The sequence below is a fragment of the Trichosurus vulpecula genome, chromosome 4 (genome assembly GCF_011100635.1).
Source record: "Trichosurus vulpecula isolate mTriVul1 chromosome 4, mTriVul1.pri, whole genome shotgun sequence".
NCBI lineage: Eukaryota > Metazoa > Chordata > Mammalia > Diprotodontia > Phalangeridae > Trichosurus > Trichosurus vulpecula.
The window spans coordinates 442,350,964-442,377,066 of NC_050576.1; the positions used below are offsets into that span (position 1 = coordinate 442,350,964).

Below are 26,103 nucleotides of genomic sequence, written 5' to 3' on the forward strand. Positions count from 1 at the left end.
AATACTATTGTGCTATAAGAAATGATGAACAGGAGGACTTCAATATGTGATGACTGATTTTGATAGACTTGGCCCTTCTCAGCAACGCAAGGACCTAAAACAATTTCAAAGGACTCATGATGGAAAATGCCATCCATATCCAGAGAAAGCACTACGGAGTCTGAATGCAGAGTAGAAAAAAAAACAATTTTCCTTTTTTTTTGTTTTGTTTTGTCTTGTTTTTTCTTTCTCATGCTTTCTCCCATTCATTATAATTCTTCTATACTACATGACCAATATGAAAATGTTTAATAGGAATGTATATGTAGACCCTGTATCAGATTGCAGGCCATCTTGGGGAGGGAGGGGGAGAAAAATTTAAAGCTTACAGAAGTGAATGTTGAAAACTAAAAACAATTAACTAATAAAAAAATAGAAAATAATTAACAAAGAGAAGGCACTGGCACTGAGATTAAGAGGGATTAGGGAAAGCTTCCGGTAGAAGGTGGGATTTTGGTTGGGAATTAAAGGAAGCCAAGGAGGCCAATAGTCAGAGCAGGGGGATGGTGGTAAGAGTACCAGAGAAATGGAGGGTCTTTTTCATAGAGCAGGCAGGAGGCCAGGGTCACTGAACTGAAGAGTACATGGAGGGGAGTAAGATGTAAGATGACCAGAAAGGTAGGAGTAGGGTAGGTTATGAAGGACTCTGAATGCCCAACAGAGCATTATGTATTTGCTCCTGAAGGCAACAGGGCACCACTGCAGTTGATCGAGTTGTGGGGAGGGGGTATGACATGGTCACATCTGCACTTTAGGAAATCACCTTAGTTGCTGAATGAAGGATGGACTGGAATGGGAGAAACTTGAGATGGGCAGGCCCACCAACAGCTACTGCCACAGTCCAGGTGATGAGGGCCCACTCCAGGAGGGGTGGCAAGGTAAGAGGAGAGAAGGAGGCATACAGGAGAGCTGTTAGAAATGGACAGAATACGGCTGTGAGAGAGAAAGGGAGAAGTCCAGGATGACTCCTCGGCTGGGAGGCTGAAGGACTGGGAGAATTGGAGCAGGGAAAAGACTGAGCCAAAAAAGAACAAAGCCAGAGCCTGGCTCCAGAAAAGCCCATGGCTCAAGGACTTAGAGCTGATCCAGCAAGAGGGAAGAATGCACAGCTTGAATTGCAATTGGATGGACTGCATTCCTAGATCCTTCCAAGGGCCCTCACTGCCAGCCAAGGCTATAGGATTTCACGACCCAGAAGCTAAGCTACGGAAACGTTCCAGACCCACGAACCTCAAGGCTCATCAATCCAGGTCTCACAACCTAGGAAAGGGTTTCTCCCTCTTAACTGTGAGCTAAAAAGGGCCTGAGCCCTTGTCTTTGGCTGAGGGCACTCAGATACTCAAAGGACACAGAACTCAGATTCTCTGCAGGAACCTATTAAAAACTCCTACCCTTTGGCACTGGCCTGTCTCTCTGCTTTGGGAGAAGATGCTAGACCTCAGAGACAAAGTTCCAACTTGGCACATGAAAACACTGTCTCAGGTGCCAGATGAAGATCTGACAGTAGCAGGAACCAAATCAGGGGACCCAGATTCCGATGGACAAGTGTCCTACCCCTAGGATGAGGCCAAGGAGTTGCCCAGTATAGCAGCAATTTAGCTCTTTCCCACTCGCTAATAGGCCATGTAACTGTTTCAACAATCCCACTAGCAGCTGCTGTGGGGGTGTAAAACCAACAACAATCAGCTCACAGAATGCTGCAAGCCCAGGCTCTTTTGATCTGCTTTACTAAGGAAAGCAATGTTAAGGGGTTAACAATCCCACTTTAATCCAGCGTACAACTATCATTCACTTAGTTCAGGGGAAAAAACCAGCACCCTGAACTTCAGAGCAAATACAAACAAATTACAAACATCAACAGACAGACCTTGTCTGATTCAAATCTCAATTCATAGTTACCAGAGTTTAACAAGCTGGAGTGCTCTTAACTACAGCTGCCCAGAGTCTCCACATCAGCATACCACCAAGAGTGAGAGCACTAAGCAAATACCTCTGTCTTCCCTTTTTATGCGCTCTTTACCCGTCATCAAATGTCATCTGGGCGACCAGAACATAAGCTCTTACTATTGGCTCTGGTCTTAGCACCTCCCTTCATTGACCCCACCTGGAGCCCCACCTTAGTTACCAATTCACACCCACATAGACTTAGCACCTAATAGATAGGGGTTTGGGCCTGGGGCTTAGCACCTAATAAGACTCAAAGACACTGAATTAATTAAAGGAAACAAAGGCCAAACTCTTCACAGGCACTTGGTTGAATAAGTGCTAAGGGCCCATCTTGATCCCCAATACACTGACCTGCTTACGTCACAGGAAGCCTCACATATATGTGGTGGGAGGAGCTTCCTCACAGGAAAAGGAAGTTATGTCACAGGAAATGCTGAGAGAGAGAGAGATGGATGTTATGGCTGCTAATGGCCACCCTTGTGATTGTTAGAACTGAACAAGCTGACAGTATATTGCTCCCTGGCAAGGGAATGGTCTAAGGGTTAGGGTTAGGTCTTTGTGAAGACTGGAAGCAGAAGCTACAGGGTGGAGGACCTAGAGATTTGGAGCCATGCCTCAGAGAGATTACTGTTGAGCCAGGAATGGGGATCCCAAGAGCTACCTCGAGACGAGGCTGGATTTTACTCACAGTCTATCGTATTGTATGTGAACACAGAAAAAGACTATTAGGAGAGAGACGTCAGGCTCAGACAGTTACTGAAACATCTGAGAATACTTCTATATCGCAGCAAGATGGAGAAACTCAGGTGGCAGAACAGCAGGAAGCTAACAGCCTTGTTGTAAATTCAGCTAGAAGGCAGAGGGAGCCAAGGAGGTCAAGAGTGCACCTCAGTTCAGCTGAGGTCAAGCTGAGCCTAGCAGTCAGTCTGGTTACCATGGTAATACGGGCAGAGAATCTAGACAGGAGGATACAATTGTCAGAACCTCTGGCACAAGGCGATACTTTGTCCCACGGTACTGCTCACATAGAGTGAGACAGTGTCACACCAGACTCCTCAAAGAGAAGTGTGCCCCCTACAGCAGAGGAGACAGGAAATGCAAGATCATACTACTCAGTTTAGAGAGATTTTGGAGGATTCTACACAGCAGGAAATCACAGATATCTTGAGCAGGTTCATCCAGAGAATGGGAGAACCGTTAATATCTTGGATGGTGAGAATCAATGATGAAGGGGCCGCAGGAGTGTCTGTAGATTCCGTGGATTATACGAGATTCATAAGTATTAGTCAGAACTCTTTTGTACAGCAAGCTTTTAGGGATTATCATTTGCAAAAAAAACTAACCAAGCAACCAATTTGTTGGCTTTGGCTGCCACAGGCTGTAAAGAGGAATATCCTGCTGATACTATGTGGCCTACTGCAGATAGACCCTGGTATTCAATTAGGGGCTGTACAAGAAAATTAAAGGAGGAGTTAATGAAGAATGCTACTATGTTGGGGAATGCCAAAGTTTATTATGAAACTCCCTTGGGCGTTTCTCATAGGAATTTGATCATTAAGATAGCACCCCCCACTTATAAACATGTGATTCAGACTCTGCTAATTGCAGAAGTAGGGAACCTTCTTTCAGAGGTGCTGGATAAGATTTCACAGTTAAGTGACTTAGGAGACTGGGGAAGGGATAAGTTTCCTTGGGAAAGAAAGGTACATAACCAACAGTTTCAACATCAGAATAGAATGACAAGGAAAGAAATGTTTACTGCTCTATTGAAAGCAGGGGTAGATTTTAGAAGACTAGAAGGTATTCCAACTAATGAGCTACAAAAAATGTACCAAGATAAGGCGCTTAGTAGCAAATAATAGAGAGGTAAGAACTGCTCCTAAAATTCCTACAGATCGGGCGGAGCCAAGATGGCGGCTGGTAAGCACGGACTAGAGTGAGCTCCGTACCCGAGTCCCTCCAAAAACCTATAAAAATGGCTCTGAACCAATTCTAGAACGGCAGAACCCACAGAACAGCAGAGGGAAGCAGGGCTCCAGCCCAGGACAGCCCGGATGGTCTCTGGGTGAGCTCTATTCCACACGGAGCTGGGAGCTGGGAACGGAGTGGAGCAGAGCCCAGCCTGAGCGGCGTGGACGATCCAGACCAGAAGCCGGGCGGAGGGGGCCCTAGCACCCTGAATATGTGAGCTGCGGCAGTTACCAGACCCCTCGACCCACAAACACCAAAGACTGCGGAGAAGGTTAGTGGGAAAAGCTGCGGGAGTGGAAGGAGTTCCGCGGATCGGCTTCCAGCCCCGGGGGCAGCGGAGGTGGGGCAGCTACAGCTGTTGTTACTTCCGGCTCCAGGCCCACCTGGTGGGAGGAATTAAGTGGCGGATCACAGCAGGGGTGCACAGCCTGCCGAAGATCTGAGCCCAGTCTGGACTGGGGGTCCTTGGGGAAGGAGGAGTGCGGCTCTGACAGAGCTGGCACCTCCCCCCCAAACGTAGAACATAGAACTCTGTAATCTACAAGCAGTCATACCCCACTGAAAAACTCAAGAGTCAAGTTAGTTGGTTGGGAATATGGCCAGGCAGCGAAAATGCGCCCAGATTCAGTCTCAGACTTTGGATTCTTTCTTTGGTGACAAAGAAGACCAAAACATACAGCCTAAAGAAGACAACAGTCATAGAGCCTACAACCAAAGCCTCCAAGAAAAACATGAACTGGCCCCAGGCCATAGAAGAACTCAAAAAGGATTTGGAAAAGCAAGTTAGAGAAGTAGAGGAAAAATTGGGAAGACAAATAAGAAGGATGCGAGAAAACCATGAAAAACAAGTCAATGACTTGCTAAAGGAGACCCAAAAAAATACTGAAAAATACACTGAAGAAAACAACACCTTAAAAAATAGACTAACTCAAATGGCAAAAGAGCTCCAAAAAGCCAATGAGGAGAAGAATGCCTTGAAAGGCAGAATTAGCCAAATGGAAAAGGAGGTCCAAAAGACCACTGAAGAAAATACTACTTTAAAAATTAGATTGGAGCAAGTGGAAGCTAGTGACTTTATGAGAAATCAGGATATTATAAAACAGAACCAGAGGAATGAAAAAATGGAAGACAATGTGAAATATCTCCTTGGAAAAACCACTGACCTGGAAAATAGATCCAGGAGAGATAATTTAAAAATTATTGGACTACCTGAAAGCCATGATCAAAAAAAGAGCCTAGATACCATCTTTCAGGAAATTATCAAGGAGAACTGCCCTGATATTCTAGAGCCACAGGGCAAAATAGAAATTGAAAGAATCCATCGATCGCCTCCTCAAATAGATCCCAAAAAGAAATCTCCTAGGAATATTGTTGCCAAATTCCAGAGCTCCCAGATCAAGGAGAAAATACTGCAAGCAGCCAGAAAGAAACAATTTGAGTATTGTGGAAACCCAATCAGAATAACCCAAGATCTGGCAGCTTCTACATTAAGAGATCGAAGGGCTTGGAATGTGATATTCCGGAGGTCAATGGAGCTAGGATTAAAACCTAGAATCACCTACCCAGCAAAACTGAGTATCATGTTCCAAGGCAAAATATGGACTTTCAATACAATAGAGGACTTTCAAGCTTTCTCAGTGAAAAGACCAGAACTGAATAGAAAATTTGACTTTCAAACACAAGAATCAAGAGAAGCATGAAAAGGTAATCAAGAAACGGAAATTGCAAGGGACTTACTAAAGTTGAACTGTTTTGTTTACATTCCTACATGGAAAGATGATGAGTATGATTCATGAGACCTCAGTATTAGGGTAACTGAAGGGAATATGCATATATATATATATGTTTATGTATATATATATATAAGTGTATGTGTATGTATGTATATATATGTGTGTGTATATGTATATATGTATGTGTATATATACATATACATATACATATATATATATATATATATATATATATATATATATGTAAAAGAGAGAGAGCAGACACAGGGACACAGGGTGAGTTGAAGATGAAGGGAAGATATCTAAAAGAAATAAAATGAAATTAATGGATGAGGGAGCAACATACTGAGAGAGGGAGATAGGGAGAGATAGAATGGGGTGGATTATCTCGCATAAAGGTGGCAAGAGGAAGCAGTTTTGTGGGAGGAGGGGAGAGGGCAGGTGAGGGGGGAATGAGTGAACCTTGCTCTCATCAGATTTGGCCTGAGGAGGGAATACCATACATACTCAGTTGGGTATCTTACCCCACAGGAAAGAAGAGGGAGGAAGATAAAAAAAAATAAAAGGGGGGGGATGATGGAGGGGAGGGCAGATGGGGGTGAAGGGAATCAAAAACAAACACTTTGGAAAGGGGACAGGGTCAAGGGAGAAAATTCAATAAAGCGGGATGGGTTGGGAAGGAGCAAAATGTAGTTAGCCTTTCACAACATGAATATTGTGGAAGGGTTATACATAATAATACATGTGTGGCCTAGGTTGAATTGCTCAACTTCTTAGGGAGGGTGGGTGGGAAGGGAAGAGGGAAGGGAATTTGGAACTCAAAGTTTTAAAATCAGATGTTCAAAAACAAAAAAAGTTTTTGTATGCAACTAAAAAATAAGATACACAGGCAATGGGGCGTAGAAATTTATCTTGCCCTACAAGAAAGGAAGGGAAAAGGGGATGAGAGGGGAGGGGGGTGATAGAGGGGAGGGCTGACTGGGGAACAGGGCAACCAGAATATAAGCCATCTTGGAGTGGGGGGGGGGGGGCAGAAATGGGGAGAAAATTTGTAATTCAAACTGTTGTGAAAATCAATGTTGAAAACCAAATATGTTAAATAAATAAATTGCATTAAAAAAAAAATATTAGGCCACTGCACACCAGTAATTTTCTTGCTTTACCCCTGTATGTTAGTTACTCCATTGTCTTCTGTAGCAATTGGCCAGACAATCTTGCTTATGTGGAAAGTGGGTATTTATAGCTAATTCCAAACATACAACTTTTCCTTTAAAAAGTAAGATTCTGATCTCCCAAATACCTTCCCTATCTCTTTTCTGGAGTTCCCAGATTTGATGCAAGGGAGATGAATTTTTTTTCTTTTTGGGGGGTTCATTTTAATAGGAAATATTGTATAAAAGAAGTTTGCAGCCCCCTGGGAGTGATCTGGCCTGTCTGGGTCAGGGGTAACCTAGTGAAACACAACTAATCATAAGATATGTGCAGGTTGTGATCACATAGATCTATGTGCTTTTGAAAGTCAGTCTTTGATGCTGTCAGTCTCTTGGAAAAATAATTCAATAAATTCATTCTCATAACTCCTAAAAAAAAAAAATTCCTACAGATCTTGAACCCTTGTATCCAAGTGAGTCACACTTTCAAGGAAACTAGGGAATAGGCTGAGCCCCAGCTCAGATTAAAGAAACACACAGACAGGATTACAGATCTGATATTAATCTGACTACATATTGGAAAAATGCATCAAATAATGTAACTAGGGCATTGACAGTCACTGGGGCAGAAGCCAGCCTGATTTATGGAAATTCTGACAAATTTAAGTATGGAACTCCTATTACCATCACAGGACTAGGAGGGGCTGAATTATCAGCCAAACAAGTCAAATTGATGATGAAAATTGGACAATTGCCTAAGAAAGAATATACCGTGGTCACTGTATCCATTCCTGAATACATCACTGGAATAGATATGTTGAAAGGCATGACTGAATTTGCCTGAGGGGAGATATCAATTTGCAGTAAGGAAGATAGGAATTAATACAGTTTTGGTGGGAAAAGTAAAGATGGACCCAATCACTTTACCTGAACCTTCTAAAGTAATTGATTTGAAGCAGTATCGTGTGCCAGGTGGGCAAGATGAAACCGCCAATACTATAAAGGAATGTTGAAGCAGGAGTGTTAGTTCCTACAACCACTCAATGGAATAATCCTGTACAGCCAGTACGAAAGTCAGATGGAATGTGGAGAATGACAGTGGATTATAGACAGTTGAATAAAGTGACTCTACCCTTGTATGCTGCTGTTCTAGATACTGTTACCTTAATAGAAAGGATCCAGAAATAGGATGGGACTTGGTACGCAGTTAGTTATTTGGCCAATGCTTTCTTTATGATCCCAATAGACTCCAAAAAATGGGACCAGTTTGCTTTCACGTAGCAGGGCCGACAATATACTTTTACAGGACTGCCACAAAGATGTCTTCATAGCCCAACTATTTGTCATGGTATTGTGGCTGAACATTTGGATGAATTAAAGTTACCTGGTGTGCAGCTTACCCACTACATAGATGATATGTTTATATAGGGAGAAAACATAAAAGAAGTGGAGAAGAATTTGATACTTTTAATGGAGCATATGAAAAGTAAAGGATGGGAAATTAACCCTGCAAAGATTCAAGGGCCAGCTCAAACTGTAAAGTTTTTGGGTATACAGTGGAATAAAGGACTGCAAGAAATTCTCCTATGAGCTCAACAAAAGATTCAAGATTTTCCTATCCCCACCAATAAGAAGGAGGCACAAAAGTTCATAGGGCTGTTTGGATATTGGAGGCACCACACCTTAGACAAATTTTGAAACCCTTATATAAAGTTACCAGGAAAAAATATGAATTTGATTGGGGACTGGAACAGAGTAAAGCTTTTGAAGCAAAAGCTGCTATACAATTGGCTCTAGATTTATGGCCTATGCAAAGTGGACCGGTAGAATTATAAATGACTGCATAAGATGACTATGTGAATTGGAGTTTATGGCAGAAACAACAAAGCTGAAATGTACCCTAAGGATTTTGGTCAAGGAAACTACCTTCATCTGGATTATAATATACACCTTTCAAAAAGCAGTGAATACACAGTTTGAAAAGCTGCATATTGGGCTTTGGTAGAGACTGAACAACTGACTCTGGGCCATGAAGTGATATTCAGGCCTGGAATGCTGATTATGACTTGGGTAATGAGTACCCCAGTATCTCAGAATTGGACATGCGCAAGAGGCTAGCATAAGTAAATGGAAATGATACATTGAGAATAGATCAAAGAAAGGCAAAAGTGGAGTTCCTGCTCTACATGAATCTATCTCAAGCATAGTCACTGACGGAAATGAAAAACGACCTGAACCAAGGCAACAGTTGGTACAATCCTTGGTAAAATGGAATGATGGATATAATGGACTGATGGAAGAAAAGAAGAAACATGCATGGTTTACAGATGGGACAGCAAAATATTTGGGCCATAAAAGACATTGGAAAGCAAGAGAACTTTGGAAAGTACTGGGATACGTGGAAGTAGTCAACATGCTGAACTTATGGCAGTACATCAAGCTATTAAAACAGAGAAAGGAAAACAATGTCATATATTTACTGATTCGTGGGCAGTAGCTAATGGGTTAGCTACATGGATGCCCATGTGGAAAAATCAAAATTGGGAAATTCATGGTAGACAAGTTTGGAGCAAAGGACTATGGAAAGATATACGGGACATGTCTTTGGTTACTAATTTGTCAGTTTTTCGTGTAGATGCTCAGGTGCCCCTCACTATGCCAGAACGTGAGTACAATGCACATGCTGATAGACTAGCCAAGATTGCTACTGAACATATTGTCCCTACTTCAACACCAACTGATAATCCAGTATTAGCAAAATGGGTCCACCAAACGGCCGGCCAATTAGGGGTCCAGGTCACACACTGGTGGGCACAAGATCACAGTATTAGTATCTCTTATTCATGTTAAAGCAAGTAGCAGAAGAATGTCATATATGTCAACTGGAAAAGGAACAAACTGTTCCTTGGCTAGTAACTGGCAAAATAGCAACAGGAAAAGTTCCAGCCCAGATATGGCAGACAGATTATATTGGACCATTACCCCAAGATAAAGGATGCAAATTTATATGTACTTGTGTTGACACCTATTCAGGTGCTCTAGTGGCTTGGCCTTATAAGAATGCAACCCAGAAAAAACACCTGTAAAACTCTAGATATTATAAGTCTATACTATGGAACCCCAATGCAGATTCAAAGTGACAATGGGTCACATTTCAAAGGTAATGAGATGAAGAGATATTGTGTACTGAACAATATGGAGTAGATATATCATATTCCATATCATCCACAAGCCTCTGGATTGATAGAACGAATGAATGGATTACTGAAAGAACAGTTAAGAAAGTTAAGTTTTAATAATTCATATCAACATTGGAAGGATAATTTGGTCACTGCTTTACATATTTGGAATAACAGACCATTAGGAGGAAGTACACCACTAGCCAGAATGATGACCCCTAATCTGCAAATTAGAAAACAGCAAACACATAAGATCCAAAATACTGAGTATTGGACTGTCAGGGAAGATATCCCACCACCGTATCCAGGAATACCTGGTTTGGTAAGATATGATTTACATTGTTTATAGAACTTTTGGTTGGATAGAAAAAAGATAAGAAAAATCTCTACTGGCATACGTATGAGAATCCCTCAGAATCATTTTGGATGGGTATTACCTAAATCAAGATTAGCAGCTTAAGGAATACATGTATTGGCTGGAGTGATAGATTCTAGTTATCAAGGAGAAATTATTGTGACACTCCAGAATTTAGGTGTATTCTATTTTAAATGAGGGTATGATAGTCTCTTTGTTTCTTTTTGGATTTTCGTCTGCAAAATTTGTTTGTGAGATTTGTTTCCTGCAGGCTTAGTACCATCCCCCTGCAGATGCCTGATCACTTAACCCAGATGTCACCCTCTGATGTGTTTGGATGTCACCTCTGGACCTGTCCACAACTATGATGTGTCATCTCTGGACCTGTCCACAACTGTGATGTGTCATCCCTGAACCTGGCATCAACTGAGTTCCAGATGCCAGCTTGCTAAAGAACTGACCTTTCGAATAGGACTCTTTATCTCTTGTGGTAGGGACAGCTCTATGTCCAATTTCGGCAGGAAGAAGCTTTGGAGGATGAGACCTTCACCCCTTACCCCAAGATTTTGAGCCCCATTCAATCGAGGGGGGAATGATGACATTGTGTTCATCCCTGTTATACTGTCGTATAAAGGTCTGTTGACACCAGTTATCCCAGAATTCCCACTGCCCTATGTAATGGATAAGAAATCTTGGGGCCAAATGTAGTAGCAATGTGGATTTGAAGATCTTTCCCACCCATTCATAGGCCAGGTGACCTGCTTACATCATAGGAAGCCTAAGACATATGTGGGAGGAGGAGCTTCCTGACAGGAAAAGGAAGTTATGTCACAGGAAGTACTGAGAGAGAGAGAAAGATGTTATGGCTGCTAATGGTCACCCTCCTGATTGTTAGAACTGAACAGGCTGACTTATCTGTGCTATGAGTTTGTTTTGAGGAAGACCCCAGCAGGGGGTCAGAGAGGTCTGGGGATGGTGAGTCTCAAGGTTGTTATATTGTGTGTAGAATGTTTTACTACTGCGATAGGCTGGATGAATGGCTTGTGGGATGTGGTTCTCTGGTGTCTGAATCAATGGCTTACTTCTTCTGCCTTCTATGTGGAGAGTCTCGTCTACTTTGCCATACAGAACTACAAAGGCATTTTGAGAATTATCATCTACATTGTTATTACTGCCTTACTTTTTCACCCAGCCTGAATATCTCAATCAAGATCATGACAAAAATCTAGAGGAGTACCAGACTTTTAAATTTCTTTGGGCTTTATTTTGTTTTATGCTGAAGTTACAGATGCAATTGAAAAGCTTATTGCCTCCTATACACCAAAATCTGTAGCAGCAAAGAACTGGAAACAAAACAGATGCCAATGCATTGGGAAAAGGCTAAATAAAGGTAAATTCTATTCCCTTCCCAGCTCTGATGTCAACTTCTTGACTTCCAAACCACATGGAAGCTGCTTTCTCACCCTGGAACTTCCCTCAGCTCCTGGGCCCTTCTCCTCTTGGAATATCCAACAGCCCCATGGGCTTTCCCACTAGAATGCCTCTACCAGGCCCACCCTCTTCTTCCACTGGTGAGTTCTTTCAGGAGCCTCCATTGTGTGGAAGGGCCCAGGCTGGGCAACCTTCATTCCCCCTCCTGGTTCTGATGACTTCAAAACCATGCTCACACCAAGTACATCCATTCCAACCCTTCTACCACCCTTTATTTCTCTAGATGGAACCACAGAGGTTAGAACACTAGGCCTGGAGTCAAGAAGGTTCGAATTCAACCAGTCTCAAATACATACTGGCTTTGTGACCCAAGCAAATCACAAACGATGTATAAGAAAAGGATTTGAATTTCTGGGTCACGTTTTAAAACACAGGATTTTTATAAAAATATAATTTGCCCAGATTAACAGAAGAAGAAATAGAATATTTAAATAACCCTATCTTAGAAAAAGAAATTGAAGCCATAAATGAGCTCCCTAAGGGAAAAAAAAAATCCAGGTCCAGATAGATGAATTTACAAGTGAATCTACCAAACATTTAGAGAACAATTAATCCAATGTTGTATAAACTATTTAGAAAAATAGGTAAAGGAGCCCCACTAAATATCTTCTATGACACAAATATAGTTTTGATACCTAAACCAGCGAGAGCCAAAACAGAGGGAAAAAAACACTACAGATCATTTTCCTAAAAAATATTGATGCGAAATTTAAAAAAAAATCCTAATTAGAAAATTACAGTAATATATGACAAAGATCTTACACTATGACCTGGTACAATTTATACCAGGAGTGAAGGACTGGTTCAATATAAGGAAAACGATAAGCATAAGTGACCACATCAATAACAAAAACAACAAAAATCACACGATTCTATCAACAGATGCAGAAAAAGCTTTTGACAAAATACAAACCACAGAAAGCAGAGGAATAAATGGAGCTTTAAAAAAAAAAACAAGTGTTATTTACCTAAAACCAAGGACACATATTATTTGTAATGGGGATAAAGCAGAAGCTTTTCCAATAACAGCAGGAGTAAAACAAGGCTATCCATCATCACCACTCAATATTGTATTAGAAATGTGTGCTAGAGCAACAAGACAAGAACAAGAAATCAAGGGATTAGCAGAGGTTAGGAGGAAACTAGGCCTAAACTATCACTTTTTTGCTGCTGATATTATGGTGCACTTAGAGAGCTCTAGAGTCAACTAAAAAATAGTCTAAACACTTAACAACTTTGGCAAAGTTGTAGGATATAAAATAAATCCACATAAATCATCAGCATTTCTATATATTACCAACAAAAACCAGTAGGAAGAGACAGAAAGAGAAATTCCATTTAATAGAACTGCAGACAATATTAAATACTTGGGAGTCTCCCTGCCGAGATACAGCCAGGAACTATATGAACACAATTACCAAACATTCTTCACGCAAAGACCTTTCTAAATAACTGGAGAAATATTAACTGCTCGTGAGTAGACCAAGCTAATATAATTAAAAAGGACAATGCTACCTAAATTAATGTACCTATTTAGTGCCACACCTATCAGCCTATCAAAGAATTATTTTATAGAGCTAGAAAAAAATAACAATCTACCTGGAGGAATAAAATGTCAAGACCATCAAAGGAATCAAGTTTTTTTTTTTAATGTGAAGGAAGTGGGCTGAGCAGTGGTAGATCTCAAACAATATTACAAAGTAATACTGTATTTCCCCATGTATAAGACACATCTTAATTTTGGGGCCCGAAATTTGGGGAAAAAAAAGTATTACATGAAGTTATTGAACTCAAGTTTTATTCATCTGCTCATAGCTTTCAGGCATCTTTTGGGCAAGCCTGGTGCCTGTATGCATGCTTAGTCCATTTCGTTTCATGAACCTGAAGCACCAACTGTGTCCTCCTTTGAAATAAGTAACTTCTTTTTCATCAGTGATTCTTCTTGCCTCATGCTGAACCATCTTTGTGGACACAGGCATTCCAATTGCCCTTTGCTCTTCAATCCATCTCTTCAATTTCCTCTCTAAATCAGGCCATTTTGCTGACTTGCCTCTCATGGCCTTCTTCTTGCCATGGCATTTTCAGTAGGACTGTTTTCTCAGTTGGAGGAGGACCAAACACATTCAGCAGCACAATTTCCATTCACTTTTGCTAACTGGATCACTTTTCACTTGAATTCAGCACTGTACAAAAAACTTTTCTGAGCCATTTGTGGGCAGAATGTGGCAAAACATAACCTAGTATACCAGTAACAAATGCGAAACAATGAGCGCAAAGACAACAAGCGCAATAAAGCGCAAAATGCAAGTAAAACAAATCTACAACCACTGTATGAGACGCACCCAGCTTTTAGACCCCAAATTTTTCAAAAAGGGTGTGTCTTATACATGGGGAAATACGGTAATCATCAAAATGATCTGATACTGGCTAAGAAATAGAGTGGCTGATCAATGGAACAAATCAAGTTTAGGGTTAAATATACAGAAGCAAATGATCACAGTAAACTAGTGTTTAACCCAAAGATCACAGATTTGGGGGCAAGAACAAACTATTAGACAAAAACTTCTGCAAAAACTGGAAAGCAGCCTGGCAGAAACTAGGCACAGACCAATACCTCACACTGTATACCAAGAAAGGTCAAAATGGGTAAAATTATATCATAAGTAAATCAAGGGAGCATGGAAACATTTACCTGTCAGATCTATGGATAAATGTAGAGTTTATGACCAAGCAAGAGTTAGAGAGGTTCACAAGAAGTAAAATACATTGAATGCATAAAATTTAAAAGTTTTTGCACAATTAAAACTGATGCAGCCACAATTAGAAGTAGGAAACGCCAACCCCAACCCCCATGGTGCAGGTTGGGGAGGAGGGGTGGAGATTTGCAGCAAGTTTTTCTGATAAAGGTCTCATTTCTCAAATAAGGAACTGAGTTAAATTTATAAAAAATAGGCACCCATTCCCCAGCTGATAAATGGTCAAAGGTTATGAACAGGCAGTTTTCAGAGGAAGAAATAGAAGTTATCAATTGTCATATAAAAATGCTCTAAATCACTATTAGAAAAATGCTAAATTAATATAATTCTGAAATACCACCTCACACCCATCAGATTGACTAAGATGAAACAAAATGGAAATGACAAATGCTGGAGGGGATGTGGGGAAATATTCCACTGTTAGTGAAACTGTGAACTAGTCTGATACCCATTATACAACAAAAAGAAAAATAAAGTAAAAAAAATTATGCTTCAATTAGCAAGCCAAGTCCAGCGCTTCTGTCTCTGGAAGTGGATAGCATTTTATATCACGAGTCCTTTGGATTTGTGGTAGGACATTGTATTGACCAGAGTTACTAAGTTTTTCACAGTTGATTTTCCTTACTACCATGATTATTTTCATGGTTCTGCTCATTTTACTTTGTATCAGTTCCTACAAGTCTTCTGAGGTTTTTCTGAAACTGTCTCCTTTGTCATTTTCTTCAGCACAATAGTACTCCAACACATATACGGGTCATAACTTGCTCAGACACTCCCCAAATGATGGGTATCCCCTCCATTTTTTTTAACTAGAAATAGGGCACAAAAGGGGCAGTTATAAATATTTTTGTATATACAGGTTCTTTTCTCTGATCTCTTTGGTGTATAGTGCTAATGGAAATGTTGCTGAGTCACAGGGAATCCAGTTTTATGGCCCTTTGGGCATAGTTTCATATTGTTCTCCAGAATGTTTGGACTAGTTCACAGTTCCACTAACAGTGGAATATTTCCCCACATCCCCTCCAGCATTTGTCATTTCCATTTTGTTTCATCTTAGTCAATCTGATGGGTGTGAGGTGGTATTTCAGAATTATATTAATTTAGCATTTTTCTAATAGTGATTTAGAGCATTTTTATATGACAATTGATAACTTATATTTCTTCCTCTGAAGAAATACCACTACCTCATAACAATCAATGAATCCATTAACTTAAGAGAAATATGGAAAGATTTAAATGTACTGAAAGAGAACAAAATAAGCAGAACCAGAAAAGTAATATACACAAAAACAAAATAATTGGAGAGAACAAGAAAGAAAAAAATTGTGAATGCTATCATGACCAAAAAGCTTTGCCCCAAAGAAGAACAGAGAAACTGCTCCTCCCTTTCCCCTTTGCAGATAGAGGGGGAGGAGCCCACTAGGTGAATGGAATATGTATATACTATGAAACACAGCTGATACATTGGCTTCATTGAACTGCATTTTTTCCCTTTTTAAAAATCTTTGTTATAAGGGAGGGCTTGTGGGTTTAGAGGGAAGCAAGAAAGATATCTTTAGAAGCGAATGTAATAGCAAAAGACATTAATAAAAATCATTTAAAAAATTAAGGAATATGCCCCAAATCTAACAAATTCAAGCAAAAAGGCTTTAAATTGAAAAATAAGGGGGAGAGGGAAAACTATCTACTCTAATCCAAGAAAACAAAGATACCATACAGAGCAAATAAATATAGAACTGCAGTAAAGACACTCAAATTTAAAAGATACAAAAGCCAAGAAAGGAGCCTGTAATAAGAAACAAAGCCTCAGATGTCTCCTAGAAAATTCATGAAAAATAGATTTTGACTATAATCTTAATGACTTCCTATCTTGTCTTCATGATAACTTCATCTTTCAAGAGTGGGGAGAACCAGTCGATGAGAGAAAAATCTGTCAGGTTCTGATTCTTACCAAAGATCAGAAACTATGTGGGCTGATGGTCTTGGATTAAGAATCTCATAGAAAAGAAGCAACCACTCCATCTCAGAATTTGTAATAGAGGAGAGCACTCTCGGCATAATCAGACATACATTCCAATTTTGGAAGAATGAATTTCAACGAGTTCAGAAAAACATTCAGTAAGGTGCCATGAACTAATTATCTAATTGGGCAGGTCAGCCTGAGAGGGAGAGGAAGCTCTCCAACTCCAACTCTGTCTCAAACTTACAGACAGCTGGAATTAAGGAATGAATAAGACTTAGCTAGTCATAATAACATTAAGAAGAACAATAGCACTACTACAACAATCGACTAATGACAATATTAACAGCAATAATAACCCTCAAGGTTTGCCAAGCTCTGTGCAGGGTTGCGTCCCCAGAGGTGTGGGCGTGTCTTGATCCCATTTTACGAGTGAGGAAGCTGAGACTGACATTAAATAACTGGCCCACGGTCACAGAGCTCATCAGCGTGTGAGAAAGGGCTCCCACTCATGTCTTCCTGACTCCAAGTCCCATCGCGCTGCCACGGAGAAAGCGTTTACAATCTATGAGCAAATGTGGGCACACACCAGAAGAGATCAGAATATCCTCACCATTTTATGGGACAAGATAAAAGGCACCCTGTACTCACAAGATGACTATTGTTGGAATTTCCGTGACCTGGAATATACTCAACTCATCCTTGAAGCCCAAAAAGCTGGATGGTTCTACTAGGATCCAACATCACAAATTGTGGCACTGTTTAAATGGAAAAAAAATACCCTCCATTCTTTAATCCACACTCTGCAGTGTGAGGTCCTTGCTGAACTTCCTGGATTTCCACCAGAGTGGCAAAGACTAGAGGAATTAGTTGTTCATGGGCTGGGCCATACTAATGTAAAAGTGACAACCCTACCCAAATTAGTGTACCTCATCAACAGCATGCCCAACAACAAAGGCTAACTTTATAGGGAAAATAGTAACGAAATACATCTGGAAGAGACAAAGGTAGAATATCTCAAGGAAACAACAACAAGAAAAAGCACAGAGGAATTTGTCTCCCTGTACCAGAGCCCAAACTGTGCTGCAGAGCGACAATCAAAACAATTTGGGCCCAGCTAAAGAAAGGATGTAGGACCCAGAAACAACCGAACACAGTGGAGGAGCCTCACAAAGCCGAGGCAGAGGGCAGCGTCTCATTCTGCAGACCGTAAGACAAATGGATGGATGATGTGGCTATGATAAATCCCACCATAGTCAAGTTAGAGGAGAATGAAAGAAATTACACAGGAAAAGATCCCTGATCAAAGAAGGCCTGATGGAGGATCGTGCTGAGGCATGGCACAGCATCTCCAAGGGCCCAAAGGAGCTGAGGTCACGAGGAAAGTCAAGGGAAACGCAAATTTGTTCTTGAAAATCTCTACTGAGGGACAAAACTGAGGCTCCAGGAAGGGAGAGGCCTGCTTCTGGAGTGGAGAGCAAATGACCACCTCACTGTGCTTCCGTCTGCTTAGCCAAGTGACCTTTGGACTGTAAAGGTCAGAACCTGAATGACTAATAAGGAGTCAATATCCAAGATAAGACAAAGACGGTAAGAGGACCTGGCTGCCTTGGATGAGGCCGTGTCACCAGACACAGATGAACTTTATGCCAAAGTCCCAAGAGACCTAGGGGAAAAGATGACTGAGCCACCTTGGCTTCCCAGTCCTGGGTGTGGTCTGCTAAGTCACCTCCCAGATGCCTCTAGTTGAATTTCTCTTCCCCCAGGATACTGACAGAACCAGCTACCTGGATCTCTAGGGCTGATATTGTCCAAACCCTAAAGGCTGGGAAGAAAGCAGCACCTGCAACCGAATCAGCCAGGCATCAAATATTAGACTCCCCTCCACGGTTTGGCAGACAGCTAGCTATTCTATCAGTCACTGGGGGAATCTCATAGGAATCATTTTACTATGTGTAACAACAATGTTGCTTGCAGCTGCTGTGGTGGTATAAGGCCAATAACACCAGCACACAGGAGGGCTGCTAGCACAGGTTCTTTGGTCTGCTTTTCTAAAGAAAGCAACTTTAAGGGATTAACAATCTTACTTTAATTAAACATACATATATCATTCACTTAGTTTGGGGGGAAAGTCGGCACCCTGGACTTCAGAGCAAATACAAACAGAAATCACAGGTAAAATAACACAAATCAACAGGCAGGTTTCTCTCTGATCATAGCAATACATACATAATTACCAGAGAGCGAAGCACCAACATCTGGGTTTTCAAATGGGGAGGGGGCTCCTTAATGGCTACCCAGAGTTTCATCTGGCCAAATCATACAAACAGTCTTCCAATGAGTGAGCCCCAGAAGTAAAATGCTAACCTCAGCATATATATACACTTCTTCGGGGTCAGAGGGCATCACAACCATGTGACTCAGGCTTTCTTGTGACTTAAGCAGGTCATCAAAGACTCTTGATTCAATCAAAGACTCTTGATTGAAACAAAGGGAAGACTCAATCAAAGGCACTTGATTGCCTTAGTGCTGAAAAGCATTCCAAAAGAAAAAAATAGGGAAAAGTCCCGCTTTGCTTGCCATTACACTATGTTTTGGCAAAGCACATAACAAAGATGCTCAGGCTACTTTCATTCACAGCCTGGAAGGTGGTTTCCAAAAAGGTGCTCAGGAATCCACCTGTATTTGATTTATGATTTGAATTAAGGCATGGTGACAACCCTGTTAAATCATCAGATGCCACACCTAGGTAGGCCAGCTCAGATACAAAAACTGGACGGGCCAGAGCCAAGGGTCCCTCCCCTGGATGAGGGCTGCCAGGGCCAAGTTGAAAGCAGAGCGTGAGGGTGGGGACTCTTGGGCTAAAATCGGAGGCAGTTGGTCAGGGGTCGGTATTGATGGGTCCCTTCTGTGGGGGCCAAACTCAAAGTAGGACAGGTAGTCTCCTGGATACTGCTATTCCCAGGCTCTTGGGCTCTAAGTGCTAAGTTGTCTCCACCAAGAAGCTTAATATCCTGTGACTCTTAGCCATATAACATTAGTTTGGGGTCACTAAAAAATGATGCAGTTTCCCAAAGGCAATCCAGCATGGGTGGAGGGGGTGGGGGTAGGTCTGACTGCCTTTGGGTAACTGGAAAGTTCATCACATGCAGGTGTGTAATCACACACAAATGGACAACTTTTACAGATTACCCATCTAACTGCAAATCAAAACCAAAACTACAGGCATCTCTTCATCCACTTGGTTTTTCCCTTTAGATGGTTAGGCCCAACTACTAGAATGTTTTAGATCTCATCCAGGAAACTCTGGAAACTTCTCAGCTTGGTGCATCCAGCACAACAAGATCTGCAAAACTGAGCACCTGAAGGACCACCCCATCAGTAGGAAACCGTACCTTGACTTGGACAATGCTCTAGATCTCAGGGGCAGGATTAAAGCCTTTGGCGAGCTTCCATCTCCCAGTTTTATGCCAGACAGATTAATAATGATCAGAGCACTGAATGAGGTTCTCTCTATCTGTTGGATAAAATCTGATGGAAACATCTCTACCTTCTGGTTTTCCTGGCTTCCTTTAAGTCCCAGTTAAAAATCTTTTACAAGAATTCTTTCCCAATTGATCTTAATTCTAGGGTATGTTCTCTGTTTATTATTTACTATTTCTCCTGTACATATTTGTTTGTTTTCTTCCTCATTAGACCGCAAGCTCCTCAAGGCAGCTTAAATATCTCCCAAGTTTAGTCAGTCGATCAATAAACATTTATTAAGTGCCTACTTACTATATGCCAGGCACTGTGCTAGGAGCTGGTGTTACAAAAAGGGGCAAAAGACAGTCCCTGTCCTCAAGGAGCTTATAATCTAATGGGGAAGACAACAAGCAAACAAATATGCACCAACAAGTTGGAAGTAATTAAGAGAGAGAAGGCAATTGAATTAAGAGGAGTTGGGAAAGTCTTCCTCTACAGGATGGGATTTTAGTTGGCCCTTAAAGGAAGTCAGGGAAGGCAGACAGTAGTGATGAGGGGGGAGGGCATTCCAGGCCTGGAGTCCAGAAATGGAGAGTCTTATTTGTGGCCTGGACGCTAGGGTCACTTGATGGAAGAGCATGGGCGCTGAGGAATAAGGAAGGTAGGAGGGGGCTAGATTATAAAGGGCTTTGAACTCCAAAGAGGGCATTTCGTATTTGCTGCAGGGGGCAATACAGAATCAATGGGGTCTATAGAGCAGAGGGTGACATGGTCAGACCTATGCTTTTGGAAAATCATTTCAGTGACTGAATGGAGGGTGACTGGCGTGGGGAGAGACCCAAAGCTGGCAGAACTCCCAGCAGCTACTGCAACAGTCCAAGTTTGAGGAGAAAAGAGTCTGCACCAGGGCAGGGGCAGGGTCCAAAGAGACACTGCAGAGGAAGGTGAGATTAATAGGTCTTGGCAATGTGGGATATCTAGGGTAACTCCAAGATTTCAAGGGGGGGGGGTGGAGAAGATGGTGTTGGCCTGTATGATAGGAAAGGGTCTGGGGGAAGGATGAGTTCCATTTTAGACATTATGAATTTAAGACAAATGTCTGAGAGGCAGTTGGAGATCCAAGACTGGAGGTCAGCAGGAACACTAGGGCAGGAAAGGTAGATTTGACAGTCAGCATAGAGACAGTCATTAAATCCAAGGCTTCTCATGAGATCACCAAGTGAGACAGTATAGAGAGGAAGGAGAAAGGCCCAGAACAGAAACCATGACCTGAACAAGGATCCTGCACAGGAGACAGAGAAGGCACAGTCAGACAGGTAGGAGGAAAACCTGGAGAAAGTGGTGTCCTGAAAACCTAGAGAGAAGAGAACGTGATCAACAGTGTCAAAGGCTCCAGAGAAGTCAAGAAGAATGAGGATTGAGAAAAGGCCATTGGATTTGCCAATTGAGAGATCTTTGGAGAGGGCAGTTTTGGTGGAATGAAGTCCAAAGCTAGATTGTAAGGGCTTAAGAAAAAAAATCTGGCCTCAGACACTTACTAGCTGTGTGACCCTGGGCAAATCATTTAACCCCAAGGAGATGGAGAAGGGAATGGCGGATATCTCCAATATCTTTGCAAGAAAACCCCCAACAGGGTCACAAAAAGTCAAACACAACTAAAAAACAACTGAACAACAAAGAAAAAAGAAAAGGCGGAGGCACCAATTGTAACCAGCTTTTTGAGGAGTTTACCCACAAAGAGCAGAAGGGACCTAGGACGATTGTTAGGGCGCCAGAAGGACTGAGATGGAAGGATGGAGGAGACTCAGGCCTGTTTATGGGCAGTAGAGAGGGGGGTGTGAGAGCGATCCATCAAACCAAATGCTTTTTACAATCTACAAATAAGAAACGCCCTGGGACCTGTACTTTCTCCATGTTCCAGTTAATCGTGTGATGCTCTGCTTTGGAATATCCCCTGAGATGAGAAAGGCTACTGTTGCCTTTCTGACTCTCTCCTGAGGGAGGCTGCTAATCAATGCTTGGGTGGATTATTCTCCTGAAGAGTTGACAGTAAAGATGGATGGGGAAGTCAGCACCTGGAGTTTAGCGGCTGATGCTTTCTATGCACCTTTTCCCCATTAGGAAAGGCTGAGATGTTTTTCCAAAACTTTGTTGTCTTTCCCAGAATCAGAAACTTTAAAAAGCAACCTCTCATCACTCTCCAATTGTGGCTTCCAGCACTGGACCTCCTCTTTGAAACATTTGGGCTGGAGCTGCTTTTTCCATTGTTTTCTCTGTCTAAGCATTAAAAGGATCATGATGGTGGAGTCCAAACGTAGCAGGTGCACTGTCCTTGAGGACAAAGAGCTGTGTGGCACAGGGTCTAGAGCCTGGACCTGAGCTGTGTGACCCTGGACAAGTCACTTAACCCCTGACTGCCTCAGTTTCCTCATCTGTAAAATACTGATACTGAGAGGATCTATCTCCCAGGGTTGTCTGGAAATCAAATGAGGTCACAGTTGTAAAGTACTTTTTGAATGTCAAAGTGCCCTATGAATGAGCACTATCATCTTCATTATTAATATGCTATAAATAAACAGAAGGTGTTTCAAGTCTTAGTGGAGAGTTAAACTATTAAAGCTTCAATCTCACTAAGACACTTGAGATGCCTGGTATATGTGTGTCTATGTACACACAGTATATGTATATCTATGTACACACAGCATATGTGTGTTTATGTACACAGGGTACATGTGTATCTATGTACACATGGGTTTTTGCATCCACAAATATGCATGTGTATAAATATGTTAAGTGGGCATACATACATCCACATGTATGTGCACACACATGTATACAGAGATTGGCAGATGTTTCCCCTTTTTTTCTGCCATCTTTCCAGTTTCAACCTTCAATGGCCTCAGTGTGTTTTTGTTTAGCTGGGTCTCTCACTAGCTTTCTCTAAACCGGTTTAATGTCTAGCTTCTCTTCCTTAATCTGAAAATACTGCTCGTGTTCTTCCATCAGCCTCCTCCATAGCTCTTTACAACAATGTTTCTATTTGAGAGCTCATAGGTTCTCCTCTGAGGCAAATAACAGAGCTGACAGAGTTGGATTTCTCCTGTGTCCAAAGGCAACAGAAAATACAATTTCTGGAGCCCTCAGTTATCTTTCACTACAATGCTTCTGCAGAGACCACCATGAAAATAACTGCAAATGGTCACCAGCATCATCTGCAGATGACACAGAGGTACAGAAGGAAGAGTTTGAGAAGACCCTAACCCAAGTTAAATCGATGTATACAATGCCCCAGTAAGAATGGTTGAGAATTGCAAATATATATGTGTGTGTGTATACACATAATATATATAATACATATATATATGCACAAACATATATGATATGTATGTATGTATGTATATGTATATGTTGGACAGAAAATATGGCTAAGAAATAATGAATAAGAAAAGCCAAAGATTTATAAACAACCAAACAAGTCTCCCTCTCTTCTAGAAAAGAATCAGAAGGCACCAAGTAATTTCACAAAAGATGGGATTGATTATATTTGAATAGCTAGAAAATGAGTTCTTATTGATATGAGAGTCAACTGGCTATAACAGTCAAACCACCTGTTTGAACAAAAATCAAAATTACCATAAAAATGGAAAAAAAAAAGTGATGACATGCAATTAAAATACTTCTGGTCTAACCTATTAAGTTACTACTGCCAGAAAATAGGATACGGACAGAAGAAAGGACATCTACACCAACTAGGATAATTCCACACACAAGTTTGACTCCCATGGATAAGCCTGCACAATGAAGAGACCAAAAGAGCTTTAAAAAAAAAAAAAGGCAGTTTAGCCACAAACACTTGAGGTATTTGCCAACCTGAGAACCCAGCAGCCAAGGGTGCAGGCTGGAGCTATGTGAAAGGACAACCGTACCTACAAATAGCAACAGATGACTGGTCAATGAAGGATAACTAGGGCGCTGTTAGGCTATATAAGTAAAAATTCAGCATGTGCCGGTAAAAACAAGCCTGGACCAATATCATTCTGCAATGTACTACTTGGCCCCTGGGAGCCTCAGTTCCCTCATCTGTAAAATGAGGCTGGTAGACTACACTAGATCAAAGGTTCCCTCCAGCCACAAAGCTATGCTCTAAATATAGACACGAATACATAAATGAATGGAAGGGGATACAGCCCAAGCTGTTGGGAATATACTAGATACAGAATCTCATTTAAGTGTGGAGTTGTAATTCTATGTGTAACTGCATTTTTGGATCTCCGAATGTAACTGCACAATGAAGTTTAAGACTGAATTTAAAAACAACAACGAACAACCCTCCCATCCAGAGTCAGCCCTTTAACTGCACCCAAGCGGCCCCTGGGTCCCCCAGGACAAGGCATCAAAGGGCACTGAAGGAGGACGGCCAAGCTTGCCTTCAGCGCCATCAAGTCCTTTTTGGACCCAGGAGATGCCATCCTGCTCTCCCCCACCCCCCTCCACAGGACGGGAGGTGACAGCTGCTCCCCCAGTCCCAGGGGAGGTAGACGCCAAAGCAAGCCAACGCCTCCCCAGGGGGCCGGCCTGCAGATCTGATAACATTGTTTCCAGTCCCGGAGGCTGGAACAAAGTGACATTTACACAACAAGGCACCCAGTGGGCTGCGCAAAGGGAGCAAGGCAGCTCGGCCACCTCATTTCCCCCGCGTGGGACTCGAACCCACGTCCCCAGCCTTCCGTGCTCAAGCAGGCACAGATAGGCTAAAAGCATCAAAAGCATCGGGAGACGCGGCTCTCCTCCTTTATACCAGGATCCAATTACTCTAAGGATGCAGATTACAGCCCCGGGCCAAGCACTTAAACTGCTCCCGGGCACCCCTCTGGGCCCAGGGGCAATCCGGGAAGGCTTCCCAGAGGGAGCAGAAGAGAACAAGTGGTTCCCAGGGGGAAGCAGGGGGTGAGCCTCAGGCTGCCCAGCCCGCGCTAGAAAAGACCCACAGGACCACCGGAGGGGCTCGCCCGGCCCCTGGGAGCCACAGCACGTCCTGCAGCGGCCGGAGCGAGGGAAGGGGAGGCTCTGGCGGCGACAAGGTCATAGGCCAGGGGGCGGGAAACGCCACGAGGCTCGGCCTCCCTCCTCCCTCCCCCCGCCACCCCCAACTCGGGCAGGGCCTTGAATGCCGCCCGCACGGACGGAGGGAATCCCGGTGCCCCGCCCCGCCTCCGGCTCCGGCTCCAGCTCGGGCCCGGCCCGGGCCTCCCTCCGTCCCTCCTAGCCTGGCCGCCGCCGCCGCCGGTCTCACCATCGGAAGCGGCCTCTCCTCCTCCAGGGCCTGGCTGCGCCATGAGCGGCCCGAACGGACAGCGGGGCCGGGGCCGGGACAGCCGGGACAGCGTGGCCTCAGCGGGCGCCGGGGCCGCCGCGGGAACCGTGGGGCCAGGCCGCCGGCAGCCGCCGCCTCCTCATCCTGACAGCCGCCGGGGCGCGCTTTGCGCAGGCGCCGCCGCCGGAGCACGTGACCCAGCCCCACGGGGGCGAGGGGGGGACGGGGAGAAGGGAGGGAGGGACGAGCGCTCGAGAGGCGGGGATAGAAGAGAACGACAGCTGGGAGAAGCAGAGCGAGCAGAGAGAGGGCAGGCTACATGTGAGCGAGCGGGGATAGAGGAGAGCGACAGCAGGAAAATGCAAAGTGGGAGGAGAAGGGGCGGGGACAGAAGACAGACTACTGGGGAGGCAACGTGGGAGAAGCAAGGGGCGGAGCTATACGAAAAGAGGCGGGGATAGAGAAGAGCGACAGCTGAGAGAGGGAGAGGGGGCGGGAGGGAGGGACCCCTAGGAAAGGGGACAGGCTGACCGTACTAGACGCAGGGAAAAGGCGGGGCTAGAGAAGGAGGGAGGAGTGTGGGAGAGTCGGGAGAGGGGCAGGTTGGGGGCGAGGCCATGGGAGAGGGGCGGGGCCTGTGGGAAGGGCGGGTGGGGGAGGAGCTTCACCTCTTAGAAGTGTTCCTGGGGCCTGCCAGGTGGCTCCTTTTCCCTTCCCACCCACTGTTCACCTGTACTTCTTA

General features: G+C 43.1%; 1 protein-coding gene across 2 annotated transcripts in view; it reads right to left on the reverse strand.

Annotated features, from left to right (window-relative positions):
- The window catches only part of RABEP1 (rabaptin, RAB GTPase binding effector protein 1), an 84,835-nt gene extending 59,302 nt beyond the window's left edge, over positions 1–25,533 (reverse strand). The window contains exon 1 of one of the 2 annotated variants that reach the window (XM_036754374.1): positions 25,341–25,533. In XM_036754374.1, the coding sequence (XP_036610269.1) occupies positions 25,341–25,383 (43 nt within the window). In that variant the 5' untranslated portion in view covers positions 25,384–25,533. The remainder of the gene's footprint in view (positions 1–25,340) is intronic. The other variant, XM_036754375.1, reaches the window with a different exon arrangement.
- Positions 25,534–26,103: the final 570 nt, after the last annotated feature.